This window comes from Falco punctatus (assembly GCF_963210335.1).
Source record: "Falco punctatus genome assembly, chromosome: 3".
Taxonomy (NCBI): Eukaryota; Metazoa; Chordata; class Aves; order Falconiformes; family Falconidae; genus Falco; species Falco punctatus.
Genome location: NC_137582.1, coordinates 40,151,378 through 40,167,120, shown reverse-complemented (window position 1 = coordinate 40,167,120; position 15,743 = coordinate 40,151,378). Strand labels below are relative to the sequence as shown.

The 15,743-nt window shown below is 39.4% G+C and overlaps 1 protein-coding gene across 2 annotated transcripts; it reads left to right on the top strand.

Moving 5' to 3' along the window:
• Positions 1–71: 71 nt before the first annotated feature.
• LY96 (lymphocyte antigen 96) lies at positions 72–15,263 on the top strand. Of its 2 annotated transcripts, XM_080381454.1 has the most exons (5): positions 2,484–8,775; positions 10,475–10,564; positions 11,514–11,645; positions 12,681–12,733; positions 14,697–15,263. In XM_080381454.1, exons 1-5 carry the CDS (start codon positions 8,682–8,684, stop codon positions 14,796–14,798), a joined length of 471 nt encoding a protein of 156 aa, XP_080237580.1. In that variant the 5' UTR covers positions 2,484–8,681; the 3' UTR covers positions 14,799–15,263. The 2 variants fall into 2 exon arrangements, with proteins under 2 accessions (XP_080237581.1, XP_080237580.1); XM_080381455.1 differs by lacking the exon at positions 10,475–10,564 and having other exon boundaries at positions 72–8,775.
• Positions 15,264–15,743: the final 480 nt, after the last annotated feature.

Here is a 15,743-nt window from a genome sequence, read left to right as displayed (position 1 = left end):
CGATGATCTCACCATCTCCATTTCAAATACCATTCGTATAAGAAAAATCATCAATACTCATTACCCTGTCAAGTACATAATTAAGATTGTAAGCCTTAAAGATAAATTGTACTTAATCCAAAAAGACTGGGCTTTTTCATCAATGCTGCTGGCAGTATAAAGGGAATGGAGTTGGCTTTCACTTCCCTTTGTGAGAGCAACGGTAGCCAGGAGTCTTCAGATAGCAGGCATGTATTGTTGCTAGTTCCTGCTACAGCCTCCTAGAGGCCTGCAGGCCTCTGGAGAAGATAGGGAGGGTGGCTGCATCACGGTAATCTCGAGCCACTCACAGTTATTAAATGCTTTCTTAAGCTAGAGTCCCACTCTGAGCAGCCCTGTCCCTAGAGGCTGAGAGCAAGAAGCCTCTTCAGTTAGGTGGGGAGAAGCACCTTAGCATAGGATTTGCTTTGTGAATATCCCGTTGGAAACAGTTGCTGTATTTGAACCAACTTAAAATACTAGCAGCTAAAATGGATTCTGTTAGGATTTACGTAAGGTGAGGAAGCAAAAAAGAATCTCCTGTAGAGTACTGTTCAGATCTCGTGGCTTTAAAAAACAAGCCTCTTGATTTTTAGCACTGCAAAGAAAATAACTGTTAGCTCAAGTTATTCTCAATTCTCAAAAAGAGAATTAGATCTTTTCATGTGACTAGTTCTGCACTCCAGGTATGCAGAAACTGGGTTTAAATGTTTTTAGCCCAATGAGATGTTTGTCACATAAACTGACAGATACTTGTTTTCAAATAATGAAGGGCCTAAATATTTTGAGACTTAAAAATTGCTGACTTAAAAGAAAAAGCAAAAATCAGAATAATCCTTTTCTATTAGCAGTGCCCTTCATAGTAAGTAAATCTGATGCTTGCTACTAATTAGGTCATCCTGATACTGCGAGTAAGGATAAAATACTTATTGCTGCCTTTCCAGATGTTTACCAAGTCTAACTGAAAAAATGTATTTTAAAGTTTAAATATCTTCCAAGACTATTATTTCATTTTCCTGTCATAGGATGACACTATAGATCATATTAAAACATCGGTGTTTTTAAATGTTTTCCTGACTGTTGAAATTGCTCTTGATGTACTTGCTGAGTAATTAAAAAGCAAAACATCTCATCCAGATATTTTTGAGGCAATTATTTTGTATTGGCACAGCTATAACTTTATAAACCTGATCTAGCCCCATTAAGCCGGTATCACTTCATACTACCACAGATGACACTGAAGATGTGAGGCCAGTAACAAGCAACTCTGATAACCTGGTTGAACTGCTTGTCCTTGCTGAAATAAAAGTTTTACACTTAATTAAAAAACTCCATTCTTTCCCTGTCTGATGCGTTCACTCTCTTTGTGCTTGCCGATGAAGTTAACTTCATCTTTAAATGCCAAATACAGGGAGCATAGGAAGAGTTTGCAAGAGAAGGAAGAGGAAAGGCCTCAAAATTCTCTTTAAGTAATTATATTTAGGTACCCCTCGAGCAATATCAAAATCCTCAGCCTTTTCTTTAGACTGCAGAGAATTGTCACTGTTAAATTTGAGATTTGGCTTGTTCAGATTTAAGAAGCAATAGTAAGAGATTTCCATCCCAGTGGCTAGTTTCTCAAAAAAAGTATGGAAGTTAAATATCATTTTTTCTTTCTGTCATGTGGCAGTGAAATGCAAGTTAAGCTAGTAGATGGCTTTCTGACACATAGATGATTTAAAAAAGAAAATATTTTAAAATCCAGATTTCTACCAGAAGATAGATGATGATTCTAGCCATGATGTAGACTTCAGAAAAATGTATTTCCAATGTGCAACTTGGAAATAATTATGATTCCATAGTTTCTTTTAATAGCATTTTTATATGAAAGAAAAGGAAGACCAAACTTACTAGATTTGCACAGTTTTTGCCTGTTTATTCCTTGTTTGCTGCTAACTTCTCTAACTCAGTTTGGGAAACAACCAATCATCATATTTGTTACGGTTTCCAAGTATGTATGGCTTTGGCCCCATCCCTGTTAGCATTTCCACCTCTGCCTGTCCTTGTATATGATCCTAGGATTCTCAGGTCTGGCTTTTTTACAATTTTTACTTACAGTGTGTACTTAGAATCATAGAATCATTTAGTTTGGAAAAGACCTTTAAGATCATCTAGTTGGACTGTTAACCCAGCACTGCCAAATCCACCACTAGACTATGTCCCTAAGTCTTTTAAATACCTCCAGGGATGGTGACTCAACCACTTCCCTGGGCAGCCTGTTCCAGTGCTTGACAGCCCTTTTGGTGAAGAAATTTTTCCTAACATCCAATCTAAACCTCCCCTGGTACAACTTGTGGCCATTTCCACTTGTGCTATTGCTTGCTACTGGGGAAAAGAGACCGACACCCACCTCGCTGCAACCCCCTTTCAGGCAGTGGTAGAGAGTGACAGGATCCCCCCCTCAGCCTCCTTTTCTCCAGGCTAAACACCCCCAGCTCCCCCAGCCGCTCCTCATAAGCCTTGTGCTCCAGCCCCTCCACCAGCTTCGCTGCCCGTCTCTGGACACGCTCCAGCCCCTCAATGTCCCTCCTGCAGTGAGGGGCCCAAACCTGAACACGACATTCGAGTATACTTGCATGTATTTGACAGGTTTAGATCCCTGGAATTTGTTGAGAGCAGTAGAGACTAGTATTCAGACAACTGTAGTTTTTTCTTAATGGCAGAAACAAAATAAAGGAACGGAAATGTAATCCAGAAAGACTTCTAGATGCATTTCTGTTTTACGTGCATTTCCACGTGGGGAGCTCTGAAATGTTTGGTGTCCTAAGCTAGGAAATATGCACAGAGCAAAACAGGACCTCTTGCTGCTCACAAATCCTGCAAGACAACTGACTGTAGCGTGAGTGTTTCAATAAACAGTAATTCAATAAACAGTAATTCCCGAAGCCTGGTTATGTTAGCTCCATATCCTTCACAATCCTATTGATTTTGTGTACTACTATTTTCTTCTGGTTTATTTTTCTTCAGTTTTATACACTAGGTGAAAAACAGTTCTAATTGCAGAAGTATTACTACCCGCTAACATTTTCATCCCCGGAAACAGCTGATGTTTCTTTGGGTGTAGGTAAGTTGTGTTTGACACAGAAGAAACAATTAATTTATAAGACCTAGAGAATGTGCTCATACATGTGGAGATTCTGAAGGAAATACTGATGTAGAAGCCCAGTCTTCTAAAAGACGGGATTTACAAGCTGTTTTATTTGCAAGGCTATAGGTACTACGAAGGCAGCCAGCTCCCACAGCCTTTCCAGCATCAGCCAATGACTTGTCCCTGGCAGCTGGGTCTCACATCTTACCCTGGTAGCCAGTTTTACTCAATCTGGTGTGAAGAGCAGGAATATACAAAATGACTCCAGCCTCTTTCCTAGACACATGCTTCGTGTCCTCTTCCAGCCTTAAAAGCTCCCACGAAAGATCACAGATGACTGCTTTTTTTTCCTAGGAAAACAGACAGGATACGTGCAAATTTTTCTTTCTAGTCTTTGACTATGTACTATTTTCTTGATGATGTCCCTCTGCCTTTTTCTCAAGTTTTTGGCTTTGTCTACAATATTATGTAGGTCCCTATCCATTCTTAATTATAAAGCACAATGCTTCTTGTCATTCTTTAATGTTATTTTTAAAATTAAATTCTCCCACAACCCTCAGCCTTTTCCTGCAAATGTAAAAAATTCTGACGAGAAAATTAACTCCTTTTGATACTTCAAAGAAATCGTTAAAGCTCTGAGGTACTTCACAATCTTAAGCACGCTCTAGAACTAAAAGGTAACTAATTTCACTGGAGCTTGTTTCGTTATGAACCAAAGTCATTGCATTGGCAAAGATGAAGAAAGTCTGTGCAGATTTTTGCATGGTACCATGAGGGCCTAATTTAGGTGGTGGAAACGTCACGAAATTCTATTTGTGCTGTAAAAATTAAAAGCACACATGTGAATTATTACAATCGCTCAGTATAACTTAATAAGTGGAAACTTGGTAAGCTGCTGTAATTTTGTTGCTCTGAAGTTCTGTGGTCATACCACAAATTTCTTCATGCCCACATGTACAACATAGCCTGCTACAGCCCCGCTGAGGAATGGGACAAGTGTGCTAGCTCGGAGTTGGACCCACTGTAATAAGATTATCCCACAGCTATATAGATCTCAGCGAGCAGCTATTTTAAGCAGGGAAAAACAGAGAACAAGAGCGAATGGCCACAAAACATCTCCAGCTGTCTCCATTTCTGGAATACCAGGGTGGGCAGTATTGCTGTGGTGTGCTTTCTGTCAGCCTCAGGTAGGACACAACCCTTCTCCCTTCACCCTCTGCTTTCTTTTCTTTTTGACTTTAATGTTTCACTGTATACTTTATAAGTATAAGCTTTAATCCTAAACTTGGCTTGGAAAGAATAAACCATAAGCCTACTGGCAACAGGCAGAGAGTTATTTCCAACATAATTGTTTCCACAGGAAACCACCTGGTGTGTATTTACTTCACTTTAATAGTTTCCAGTGGTTTAATGTGATATATTCAAATGAAACCACTAAGCCAAAGTGCATTCGGCATTTAAAAAGTACATTCAGAATAATGCACATCACTTTTTCTTTCTTTCCACAACTATTTGGTGTCTTATTCAAACACTACCAACTCACCACTGGACACATGCTGGTGCACTGCTCTCCGGTCAGACTCCCCTGGCACCCTCAAGCACCCATCAGCTGCATGTAGAGGAGCTGAATTCTCAACTTCTCTCTAGTATCCCTGGGCACAACTTTCTACTTCCACTAAACACATTGTCAAAGATAGGATGAGAGGATTTCAGAAGAGAGATTTATTCATGAATTGCTACAATTTTCTATTCTTCATGTTGATGGCTGAACGTTTTTTTTGTTTTGTGAACACATGCCTTATATGTAACCCCTTTGGAGTGTCTTCAGCAGCAACCCTAAATCCAGGATCAGAAGTAATAAACATGTCTCCTTCCAGCTGTGGAAAGGTCTGCTTCAAAAACTGTCACAAATGGTCCTGCAAGGAAAATTAAATTATTATTGCCTCTTTCTTTATTGAATAAATGTGCTGAACATCTTAAAAGAGTTTTCCATAAATGGGAGGTTTTGGTACATGCCAAGAACTAGGACACAATTTTTAATTCTCTCTGACTAACTCTTTGAAACAGAGTAGTTTGCTGTACTGATATAATGTTCTTCATTTTTCTGTGATGGGATACTATGGTAATGTATGTTATAAATCTTTCTTGAGGGAGATTTCAGTGACTTAGAAGTGCTTATTTGGTCAAAGTACTCATCTGCAGCCAACAATCCAAATACAAAATTATTATTTTGAAATTCAGTCAGAAGTAAGTTAAGCACTTTTTAGTTGTACTGGGAAAGAAGATAAAAATATCATAGTTTGGTTTAAGGATTTTAACTACAAATCAGTGAGGAGGCTTGGAGTTAAGCTTCTACTCTTAGCATCTCAGATGTAGGTAAAATGAAGTATCAGAAGTATGAAGTCCTAAATTCTCCAGACTTGGATTTATTTTGTGTACTGTTAACTGAATAGGAAAGTTGGTCCATATCAAATGTAGTTGCAAAGATTTCAAAATAAATCAAGTAAATTGTCACAAAACGTCAGTGAGCTAACACTGCTGTGTAGCTCTTTCCACTTCTCTTTCTCTTTTTCACCTTCCTTCTGGATCAGAGTAAGGAAAGAGTATTTAGTAAAAATTGAGTATATATAAGTTTATATCCTTCTTCTCCAGTGACCTTCACACTGACTTGAAAGGGACAGAGCAGACTCCTCACACCTCTAGTGTACTGGTTTGGGGTTTCAGTGAGCATCACAAGAGGTCACGTCTATGAACAGCACAGATATGGGCATCAAAAGCCACAGGCATCTAAAACTGAATTTGCTGAAAAGATTTTAAAATGTTTGAGGTTAATTTGATTTAAGGAAAAAATGATCAGGCAACAGTGGTCAAGGCTATAGACTTTATAATCGTGGTCCTACATGATATTTTAGCCCTGATACCAGTAACAGGTATTGTTCCTATTTTCCCATTAGTCAGCCAGATCCTTCTAAAATTGAACCCATTACGCAGATCTTTCAAAGCATTGGAATCGTCTTGTACAATGAAAGTGCAATAAGGAACAGGAGAGGAGAGAGCTTTCACCCTGTGTCTGTCTAAGCCACCAGGGGGGACTCATTCCTCATCTATATCACTTACCGCGTCAAGTATCTGAAAAAAACCACCTGTTCTTGAACCAGGGCTAGAAAGTCACGGAGTTCAGCAGAGAGCTTGTCTTCAGTTTTGCTTAAAGAGCTTTGATATAGAACCTTGTACATCTGCAGTGCTCTTTCCTCTCTGCCCATGAGCCACCCAACGCACTGTGCAGCAAAGCAAGTTCAAGTCTGGCTGCCGAGGGACGTGCTTTCAGCTGGGTGATCGCATACGTCCATAGGGTACAGCCAGTGCCATCTCGTGCCTGATTCAGACTGACCTGTGACTTTTGCTAAATCTATTGGGCTGACAGAAGACTCAGCAGAGAGCCTGGCTTGGCTTCCCACTGATGAGACTCGCTCCGCAGCAGCCGCCATGGCTTTGGGGTTGAAAGGAACCTTTATTTGACCGTATGTGCATAGGGTAGCTCTTCTTTAGTGGCTGCTTCATCACTCCTTAGTGGCTGTCTCATTACTCCATTTCTTCTTTCCCACTATTACAGCCTTCTCTATTTATTTCAATGTCACTACATATTTTACTATTCTTAAGCAAAATTTGGCCATTTTGAAACAGAACTGTGTTATTGCTGTGATCACAAAGGGTTTGCATGTTTTATAGCCTCCAATTAAACAACAGCAAAAATTGTGTGATATATGTACTCTGGAGATCTGTCAGGAAATTTGTATCATTTTTAATTCCCCACATAAAAGCCAAATGCCAGAAATTTCTTTCAGTCTTGAACTCTGCCAGGCCAGTGGGATTCTTCTTGTGGTCTGTAGAAAGATAGGGAAATAATGAAAAGAATTGTCTACCCATATTAAATTTTAAAACTTTTAACTTATTTTGTGAATTATTACATGTATTAGCTCATTAGTTGGTACTTTTAAGCATTTTTGGTTGAATTTTCACCTTCTTTAACTAGACTGTGAACTCCCCCCATCTTCTGGGCACAATTAGCCATGTTCTTGTGCATGCCACTATTCCTAAATCACCTTTTGTGTTACAAGTTCAGACTTCTGAAAACCAATTTATTAATCTTTTGCAACTTCACCTTTATAATAGGTAAAATATTGCCCTGGTGTGCACACAATTTGTGAGAATTGTGATAGGAAGTGGGGAGAGTCAGAACAATCGATTAAGTTATATTTGTTCTAAGTAATTTTTATTGAGTTTCCTGCCTAGCACAAAACCAAATACCTGCCTATTGTATATACTGCTTCTTTTTCATGAAACAAATACAATTTCTGATCTAAGAGGACCTTACAGACATACATGCAAATCAAGAAGATAACTCATGAGAAAATAATTTAAGTTCTGTAAATTCAGTAACTTTGTGTATTTAATTACATTCAGAAAAAAATAATATGTAATTGTGTTTCCTGCCAGTTAGATGGTTAAATGATCCCACAGAACTAATATAGCACATAGAGGCAAAATATGTTATTCTTTTTTGTATTGCACTAACAGACAGAATAAGGGGGTATATCTAATACCAAAAGCGTTTTCAAACTTAGGTATCAAAATCTGCAACCTGGACTGTTTTCAACATCCTAGGTTAAAATCGGGCTCCTAACCCGTCTTCAGTTGTGGCAGGTAGATTCTCTGTTCTTACAGAAACATCTCCGTCAAAATCCAACAGCTTTTGTGATTAGTTGCCTAGTGTTCGGTGTTGGCCTGGACCCACGCCTGAGCGCTGCACTGGCAGTTGTCATTTTATGGATTTTTAAGATTTTTTTCACTAAGTAGTCTAACTGATAGATACAGCTTTGAAGATGGCAGCTGACATTGTGAAGGATATCGGTGGTGCTACTCAATAACGTGTCAGACAGTTGCGTTCAGCTTCCGTGCTTACCTCCATTTGGAAATGTGTCATCTAATTACGCTCCTCCAGAGTGCTGGCGTGTTCTTAAAGCACGGTGAACTTTGTAAGAAATTCATTCTGAAAACTTGTGAGAGTTACTGGCTACCATATCAATAAAAAGAGTAGACTTCGTTTTCATAATTTGCAAACTTTTCTCTTCAGTATGCACAGCAAACACTGTGAGTGTTTGAAATTATGCCTTAACAAATGTTACATCTGATGAGTCAACTAAACTTGCCCTTTACGTGCTTCTAGTGATCATAATTTTACTTCTCCTCACTTCCCCATTTCATACAGTTCTCTCTTTCATTTTTCACTCGTGGCTCGATCTGCGTTGTCTCGTGAAAATGTAACAACAAAGGCAGAAATTCTTTTTCTACACAAAATTTATTGTGTTGATAACTGATCGTGCTGTAGTAGGATTAATTAAGCTTGCAGAGAATTTGACAAAACAACTGAATATTCCCTGAAGACATGTGACGGGGCATGACTACGCTGAATTTTTGTTCCTCTTTCCCCCAGCCAAAGTTTTATTCCGTTGAATACTGAGCAAAAAAAGTAACTATGTTTGGACTTTTCTTTTTCATTTTATTTGCCCCTGGAGTCAGTGAATTTCTTTGCATATCATCAGATCTAGAACTGTCTTACACTTTTTGTGGTAAGTAAAACATAGATTATTCTTTTCTTACTGGTGTTTGCACAATAGTTGTTGTAGTTGGATGAAATGTGAGCTTTCTTTCAAAATTGTTTTTTGATGAATACAGCAAAATAAGAAGTTCAGCTGAAGTATATTTCTGTTATTAATTACCTTATTATAAGAATTATACTGCATAGGTGTAAATATTACCACAATGCTGGTTGCAGCAGCTAAGTTTACTCCCAGGTAAAGCAGGCATGTTTTGGTTCAGGAAATATTAGAAGACAAGTGATTTAAATGTGTTTTGCAAGTACTGTGCTGTATAAATTATCCACATCGATTTAACTAATGTATTACGATGAAAAGCTTTAAGTATATGGAAGGAAAGGGGGAATGTGATATCCTGCTGGGCTGGAGGCCTGGTCAGGCACTGGGGAAACGTGGCGTGTCCCTTCTTGCCACGCCTGTGTTGTGGGCTACTGGATCCATATCATTCACTGAGTTTTGGTTGATTATTCAACGACGTGGCACACCCCCCTCTGTCTGTGCCGACCAGGCTCCGTGAGCCCAGGCGAGCCCAGTGGCCAGAAGGTGGGCACTGGAGGAGACACTTTGCAAGGAAAAGCCCATGTCTTTCAGAAATCTGTGTGCATGCCTACTGTACATCACAGTAAAATAGCTATATAAAATGAGGCACAGGAAGGCATGTTTCTTTGGGGTACTTTGCTTTATATTAATACTCAAAAACTTCACAAGGGTAAAAGTGGCAGTGCTTAAGCTTGCAAACCAAACCTTTGGGACCATGGTGGGTTTTGTTTGTCCTTTTTCCCATCGTAATTCCCCATGCATAGTTGTGCCTCAGATGAGAAGCTGACTGATGGCTACAGAGAGCCAGACAGTTTCCCTCTGCACGCCCTCGCTTTAATCCCTGAAACACAAGGCAGAACCCTTCCCTGTACATGTCCCTGCCGCCCCCTTTGTGCAGGAGCACCCCTTCCCCAGCCCGCCTCCCCGCCACAGCACGCAGCGCACGTCTGAACAGACATCTTCCCTAAAATAAAAATAAAAACACTGACTGAAAACCCTTCCAAAGGCTGTCACTGAATTTTATTTTTTTAAAAAATTAAAATATCAGCTAATGGGGTCTACATTTGGTTAGATACAGGTTGTATGATGCTTTATCACCCTGCTTCTGACACTGTGCATTGTACAGTGCTAGGTGGGTCACACAAAGCAAATCTGCTCAAAGGCTCATTTACCTTATCCTGGAAAATATGCTGGTACCTTAAAAACATTTTCAGCTGTTGTCAGCAAGTTTATATAGATTCCATCGTTAGCATTAGTAGTAATATTTTCAGCAGAGGACCACGCTGGCTTAGTGCTAATAAAAGGTTTGTTTAACTTTAGAAGAGGAATAAAAATAATTTTGCCTCTTATGTTTTGTGTGCAAAATATCTTTGACCAAATAATTGACTTTTCTTGCTATTTAAATAAATACATTATTTTTACCTCTAAGCATATAAATAAATAAAATTGTATTTCAAAATAGATGTTTATTATCTAATACTTATAATGGATATTTAGATGAGGCAATTTTATAGTATATACCTTATACTAAATACTGTGTATGTGTTTATTGTGTGTATATATATGTATATTTTTATTATTTTCCCAGAGAAGCCTAGTCACACTACCAATATGAAATACTTTTTTCCTGTAGATTCCACAGATCATATTTTCATGTTTAACCTGACACCTTGCAGCATTATGAACAATTTCGTCTGGAAGGCTGCACTTACCTGGATTCCACGTGAGTCCCCCTTGACTAGACAATTATATTCTGCAAATGCAGAAAATGGAATACAAGCAAAAAGCTGACATTTCATCCTAAATGACAAATTATTTAGGAGATTAGTTTCTGTGATTAAAAATTGAATAGGTAAATTATATTGATGGACAGAAATGATTTATGGAAATAAGCATGTTTGAATTTTGCTTGTTGGGGCGTTTACCAAAACTGTGCATGCTGACTGCCACGGTACATGCACATCTGAGACAGTTTAGGTGCACGTGCCTTTGTCTGGAAGAAGCAGGCAGGAGCTGCAGCACACAAACTCTTCTGGCCTGAAGAACTTCCAAGTCTTTTTAAGGAAGGAGAATATTATTAGGCTATCCAAGTAGGCAGGACTCCTACTAAGAATATGTGTGTTCCAGAGGCTGGAAATGATACCGGATTGTGTATGCAAACCTAATTTTAATCTTTAAACCTATCTTTAAGCTGGCAGGTGGAGTTACTTATGAAATGGCTGTATGATAAACTTTACCTTCTGAGTAAATATGCTGGAGCTGGACTAAGTTTGCTTCACTAGAAAGGTGTCTTTATCATGGCTACCAGCATCCAGGAGAGTTTGTTTGCAACACCAGCTTAAAACAACATAGTCCTCATCTGACTCTTTATTTGGGTTAGCTGTGGAGCTGAGTGAACTTCGATATCTTTGCTAAAGAAATTAAAACTGATTTTGAAATTGTTTGCTCAAGTGTTTTTTATGACTGATGCTTTTTGTTGAAAACCAGCTTTTTGTTTTTCTGGAAGTAACAGTTTTCAAGATATGTATTTTTGTTAGTTGAGGGGGGGGGGGGGGAGTATTTAAAAAATACTGTATTTCAGAGAAAAATAGTTTTTATTTAAGTAGCACGTCTGCATATATGTTTCTCCTCCCCACCAGCTACCATTTTCTTACTTGTAATGTCTTAACTAGGAAGTGACATCACCTTCCTGAAGGTCATCTTCTATGTCTGGTTTGACGGAGCCAAAGCGTTTCACTGGAAAGAAGTCCTTTGTAGTGGAGCCACTGACGACGAATATTCAGTGTGCAGAAGGCTGAAAGGAGGTCAGTAAGGAAAACATACCGTGCTTTTCTCTTGCCTGGCAGTTTCCCTCCCCAACAGGGCCATATCCTGCCAGCCCTTTTTCCTCACTAAGCAGATCTCTTAAAGGACTGATTGATCAACCCATGCAGATGGATTTTTCTCTCCACAATCTAGACCTGTTCACCTTGCTTGACAGGCAGCAGACTTCAAAGCAGGCAGTCCTCCAGTGCCAGAACCCCGCTAAAATAGAAAATTTCCATATTCTATGCTGTAATATCCTGCGGTTTAATAGTGCTTCAGTTTCTATCTTTATAAACTAGGATTACTAATCTCTATAAATTAGGATTATCACTGCAGTACTGCAGTTTCCATCTCTATAAATTAGGATTGCTAATACCCTTCATCTTGTCATGACACTTATTGTTAACATCTCTTAAAATTACCCAGAAAGAGTACATTTGACTGGACTGGACAGAAAACTTGAGAGGAGCTAGGGGCACTACTAATATACAGAAAACAATTCATTTAGATGTGTCTGGATGTGTTTTTAAAGAGATTCTCTACGTCCATGTATAACGCTCTTCTTATTAGAGAGGCATCAATCCTGTTGTAAGGGCTAACCAACGTTAACATGACACAGGCTCAGATCCAGAAAATTCAGGCAGGATGTCAAACTAAAGGCCAAAGAGACCTGCGAGGAAGTCAAAATATGAAATCTGTGTTTTCCTTTGTTTTAAGATTAATTCCAGCTCTCTTCGGTTATCATTCAACTGAACTACTATTACAAGTTAAATTATTTGAGTTATCACAGTAGGGTGGGTCTGTAGGAGATGTTGCAGGAGTATTGGGCTTAATTTCTATTTTCTTCTGTGGTTTAGACAAAGAGGCAGAGCTCTGGGAGGAGAAACAGGTGAGGGCTTTATCGGTGGAAGAGTAAATGGTATGGGCACTGCTGCTGAGAGATATGCCGTATTGCTTTGAAGTTATTTAAGAAATTTGATTGATGGCTTTATGCTTAAGTAACCATTTATATTATCATTATCTCTGTTTTACAGAAACAATTGAAACAACATTTGACATTAAAGGTTCAAGAACAAACTTTCCAAAGGTACTTTTCAGCATTTTATATAAAAAAATAGCAATAGCAGAATCACATACTTACAGGTATATATCTTCTGAAAAGAGATTTTCATTCAAACTGTAGAAAACAGCAGAAGGAAATGTCAGAAAACTTTCTCATGCCTGATGTTATGACTCCAGAATGGTAGCATCTTGAAATGTTAGATGTCCTCACGTTATTATTCCTTTATTATTACTCCTTTATTTTATAAAAGAAAAGACCAAAGATATCAGTTAATGTCACCTTAATCATTCAATTTTGTTTGGTAAATTATTGTGTTTCCTTTAACCTTTTTGAGTAAATCCATCCATACTCTTCTTGCCCATTTCATTCTTTATGGTATGTTGTCTTCACACGCTCATCTGTTCCTCCCTGAAATCCTGTTCAAAGATTTGAAGAGGGATAACCATATCCAAGAGTAAAAGCAATGCTCCAGCATTAAACCAGGAGGAGCATCAGTCCTCAGGTTAGCCCACTCTCATCCAACACCTGCCTCATCAGGTGCCTGAGCCTTAAGACCCTTACCATCCCTATTAATCCCCATAAATGTTACTAAGGAGCTTCTACTGGTACAAAATCTCCAGCTTCTCCTTAACTCAAAGCTCATGGGCCTTCAATGGTGTTGAACACCATCCAGCACAGCATCTCTTCTAGCCCCAGAGCTGGTAGTAGACAGGAATATCCTCTGCCATAAACAGTCCTCCTATAGGTGAGGCAGACCTGACACTTCCTGATGGGACTCTTCCAGACCAGGAGCTAACTCTAATCATAGCCTTCCCTGTAAACTAGAAACACTTGCAAGCCTCCCAGTCTTTAGATTGGTCCTAAGAGCCCTTCACCTCCCAAGTACTCATCTCCAGTTTGCCGTATCAGAAGAGGAAGGTGACAGGTGTCAAAGAAGGTAAGGTAAGACCTGGATTCAGTAGGGGCCACCAAGCTGTCTTCTGTCCTGGTACCTACAAAAGTCTGTGCGAGAGCGTGAAGGTGGGTAGCTAGACAACAGCTAAGCCTGGGTTGATGCTGCTTTATGAATCAGACTGCTGGATGTGAATGAGCACAGTGGTGGGTCTGGAAGGAACGCTGAGCTGATGTGAGTACCAGTGTTGCTTACAGCAGTGTGCACCACGAGAAAGTGTGACTGACAGAGCCAGGCTTATGTCTAAGGTACAGGCAAGCTGTATCCCACTAGTCAGGGAGCAGATGCTTCATGCAGGGAGGTGAGCTGGCCACTGACAGCATGATTGAAGTAGGCAGCTTAAGACCTCACACTAGGGGAAGCACTGGCTCTGCTTTGATCAGGGACTGAAGAATGGCTACAGCACTCTTCTCACGTGGTTCCTTCCTCCTACTCTCCTCTCTCTAACTTAGTTCATCCTAATCTTGACATCACGTCCAAACTCAGGAGAAACTTTTTGCCACCAATAATAGTATGAAGTTACTTTAGCTTTCATCAAGCAGAGATTTGATGTATTCACATCATACGTTCACTATGAATTGATGATTTTGGTAAACACCACTGAGGGTGAATAGCAGTTAGTTATCCAGTATGTGATTATAGCTGACAACAAAAAAGCTGGTTGCTGCAGAAAGCATCCTGGTGTATCAACTCAGTTAATTCCCATTTGTGGAGTCAGAATTGTTACTCAAGAGAACAGCTCTGGAAGGAGGAGCAGATGCCCTCAGGAGCACAGGACTCTGGTTTGAGAGAGGACCCTGACAAGTGCAAGCTGGACCACAGCCTACTGCTGTTCCTTAGTACCCAGGTCATGGGAAGAAAGATGAGTGATACTTTTTTATATACACATATATCTGAATATACCCATGATAACAGTCCCCAATGGGAATCTTTCTTTTTCAGTCCTAACAGAAATCACCAGAACTATTCCAAGCAGCTATTTAGACAAGAGTGAACAGCCTTATGCACTAATATTTTTTTTCTTGCTTGTTTTAGGGCAATTATGACATTATTTTACAAGGATTCTCTGATGATTCTGAGAATAATATGTTCATGTGCTTGAATATCACCATGATAGTAAAACAAGACATTTACTGAATGTGACAAACATTTCAAATAATTCCAGAACACAGAGGTCACTTCTGCAAGCAACTGGAATCCGAGCTGTGAAATAATAAGCACACTAATTTTCCTGAGGTAGAATACATCATGTACTGTCTGGAAAGCTACCTGATGGATAGTCTTACCCATTTATAGCACCATTGTAATCAGATGCTCAACCAGTGTGCACAAAATCTCTGGGAATCAAGAATCCTGATTAATCCACAGAATAACCCTGACTGGATGTCAGGCTGAGGACTGCATTTTGGTGCTGTGCCTTGAGTTATGAAAATGCCAAGTCCTTCAGACTGCACAAAACTAGTATAGGAAGTTTTGAAGTGCAAGAATCAGAAGTTCACCAGTATTCAGTTTGAAATAAAACAGCAATTGAAACTGGGAACCCTGCTGTGTTTCTTTTTTTTTTTTTTCCCTTTTAACAATAAAACTTGTTTGTACAATCAATTTGAGAAATAGTTGTTATTCTCCTGTTATTTTGTGATTATCTTTAGATGTTTCCTAATATTCTACTCCGTTTGCATTGAGCTGAACCAGAGAAGTAATGATTTCTTATGTGGTATCAGCTGATGTGAATAACATAGAAAGTGGAACATGTTTCCAGTTACACTGGTATAGTACAGCTGTATTTAGCTGTCCAGAGCTGTATCTGCCACGCCCTAACATGTTTTCAGCTCTTGCTCAGGGTCTGAGGAGCAGAGGCTACACAAGCTGTCTCCTTCAGAAGCAGCAGGATTGTCATTGCCCAACAGGTTGATCTATTCCTCAGGGATCAAAAGCATGTCTAAAGCTGTGGCTTCTGCCTCATGGGCAGCCTGACCATGGGCACTGTCTTACTTTGCTGCATCTCTGCACCCAAGGCCTTTGGCAAGACTTTGGTGGAGTATAAGATTTGGTCCTTGGGAAGAGAGTGGCATCCTTTCATGC

Coding starts and splice junctions, on each gene's coding strand:
- LY96 (XM_080381454.1), top strand. CDS start 8,682: ATGTTTGGACTTTTCTTTTTCATTTTATTTGCCCCTGGAGTCAGTGAA. Junction 8,776..10,474: donor ACTGTCTTACACTTTTTGTG/GTAAGTAAAACA, acceptor TTTTTCCTGTAG/ATTCCACAGATCATATTTTC. Junction 12,734..14,696: donor CAAGAACAAACTTTCCAAAG/GTACTTTTCAGC, acceptor TGCTTGTTTTAG/GGCAATTATGACATTATTTT.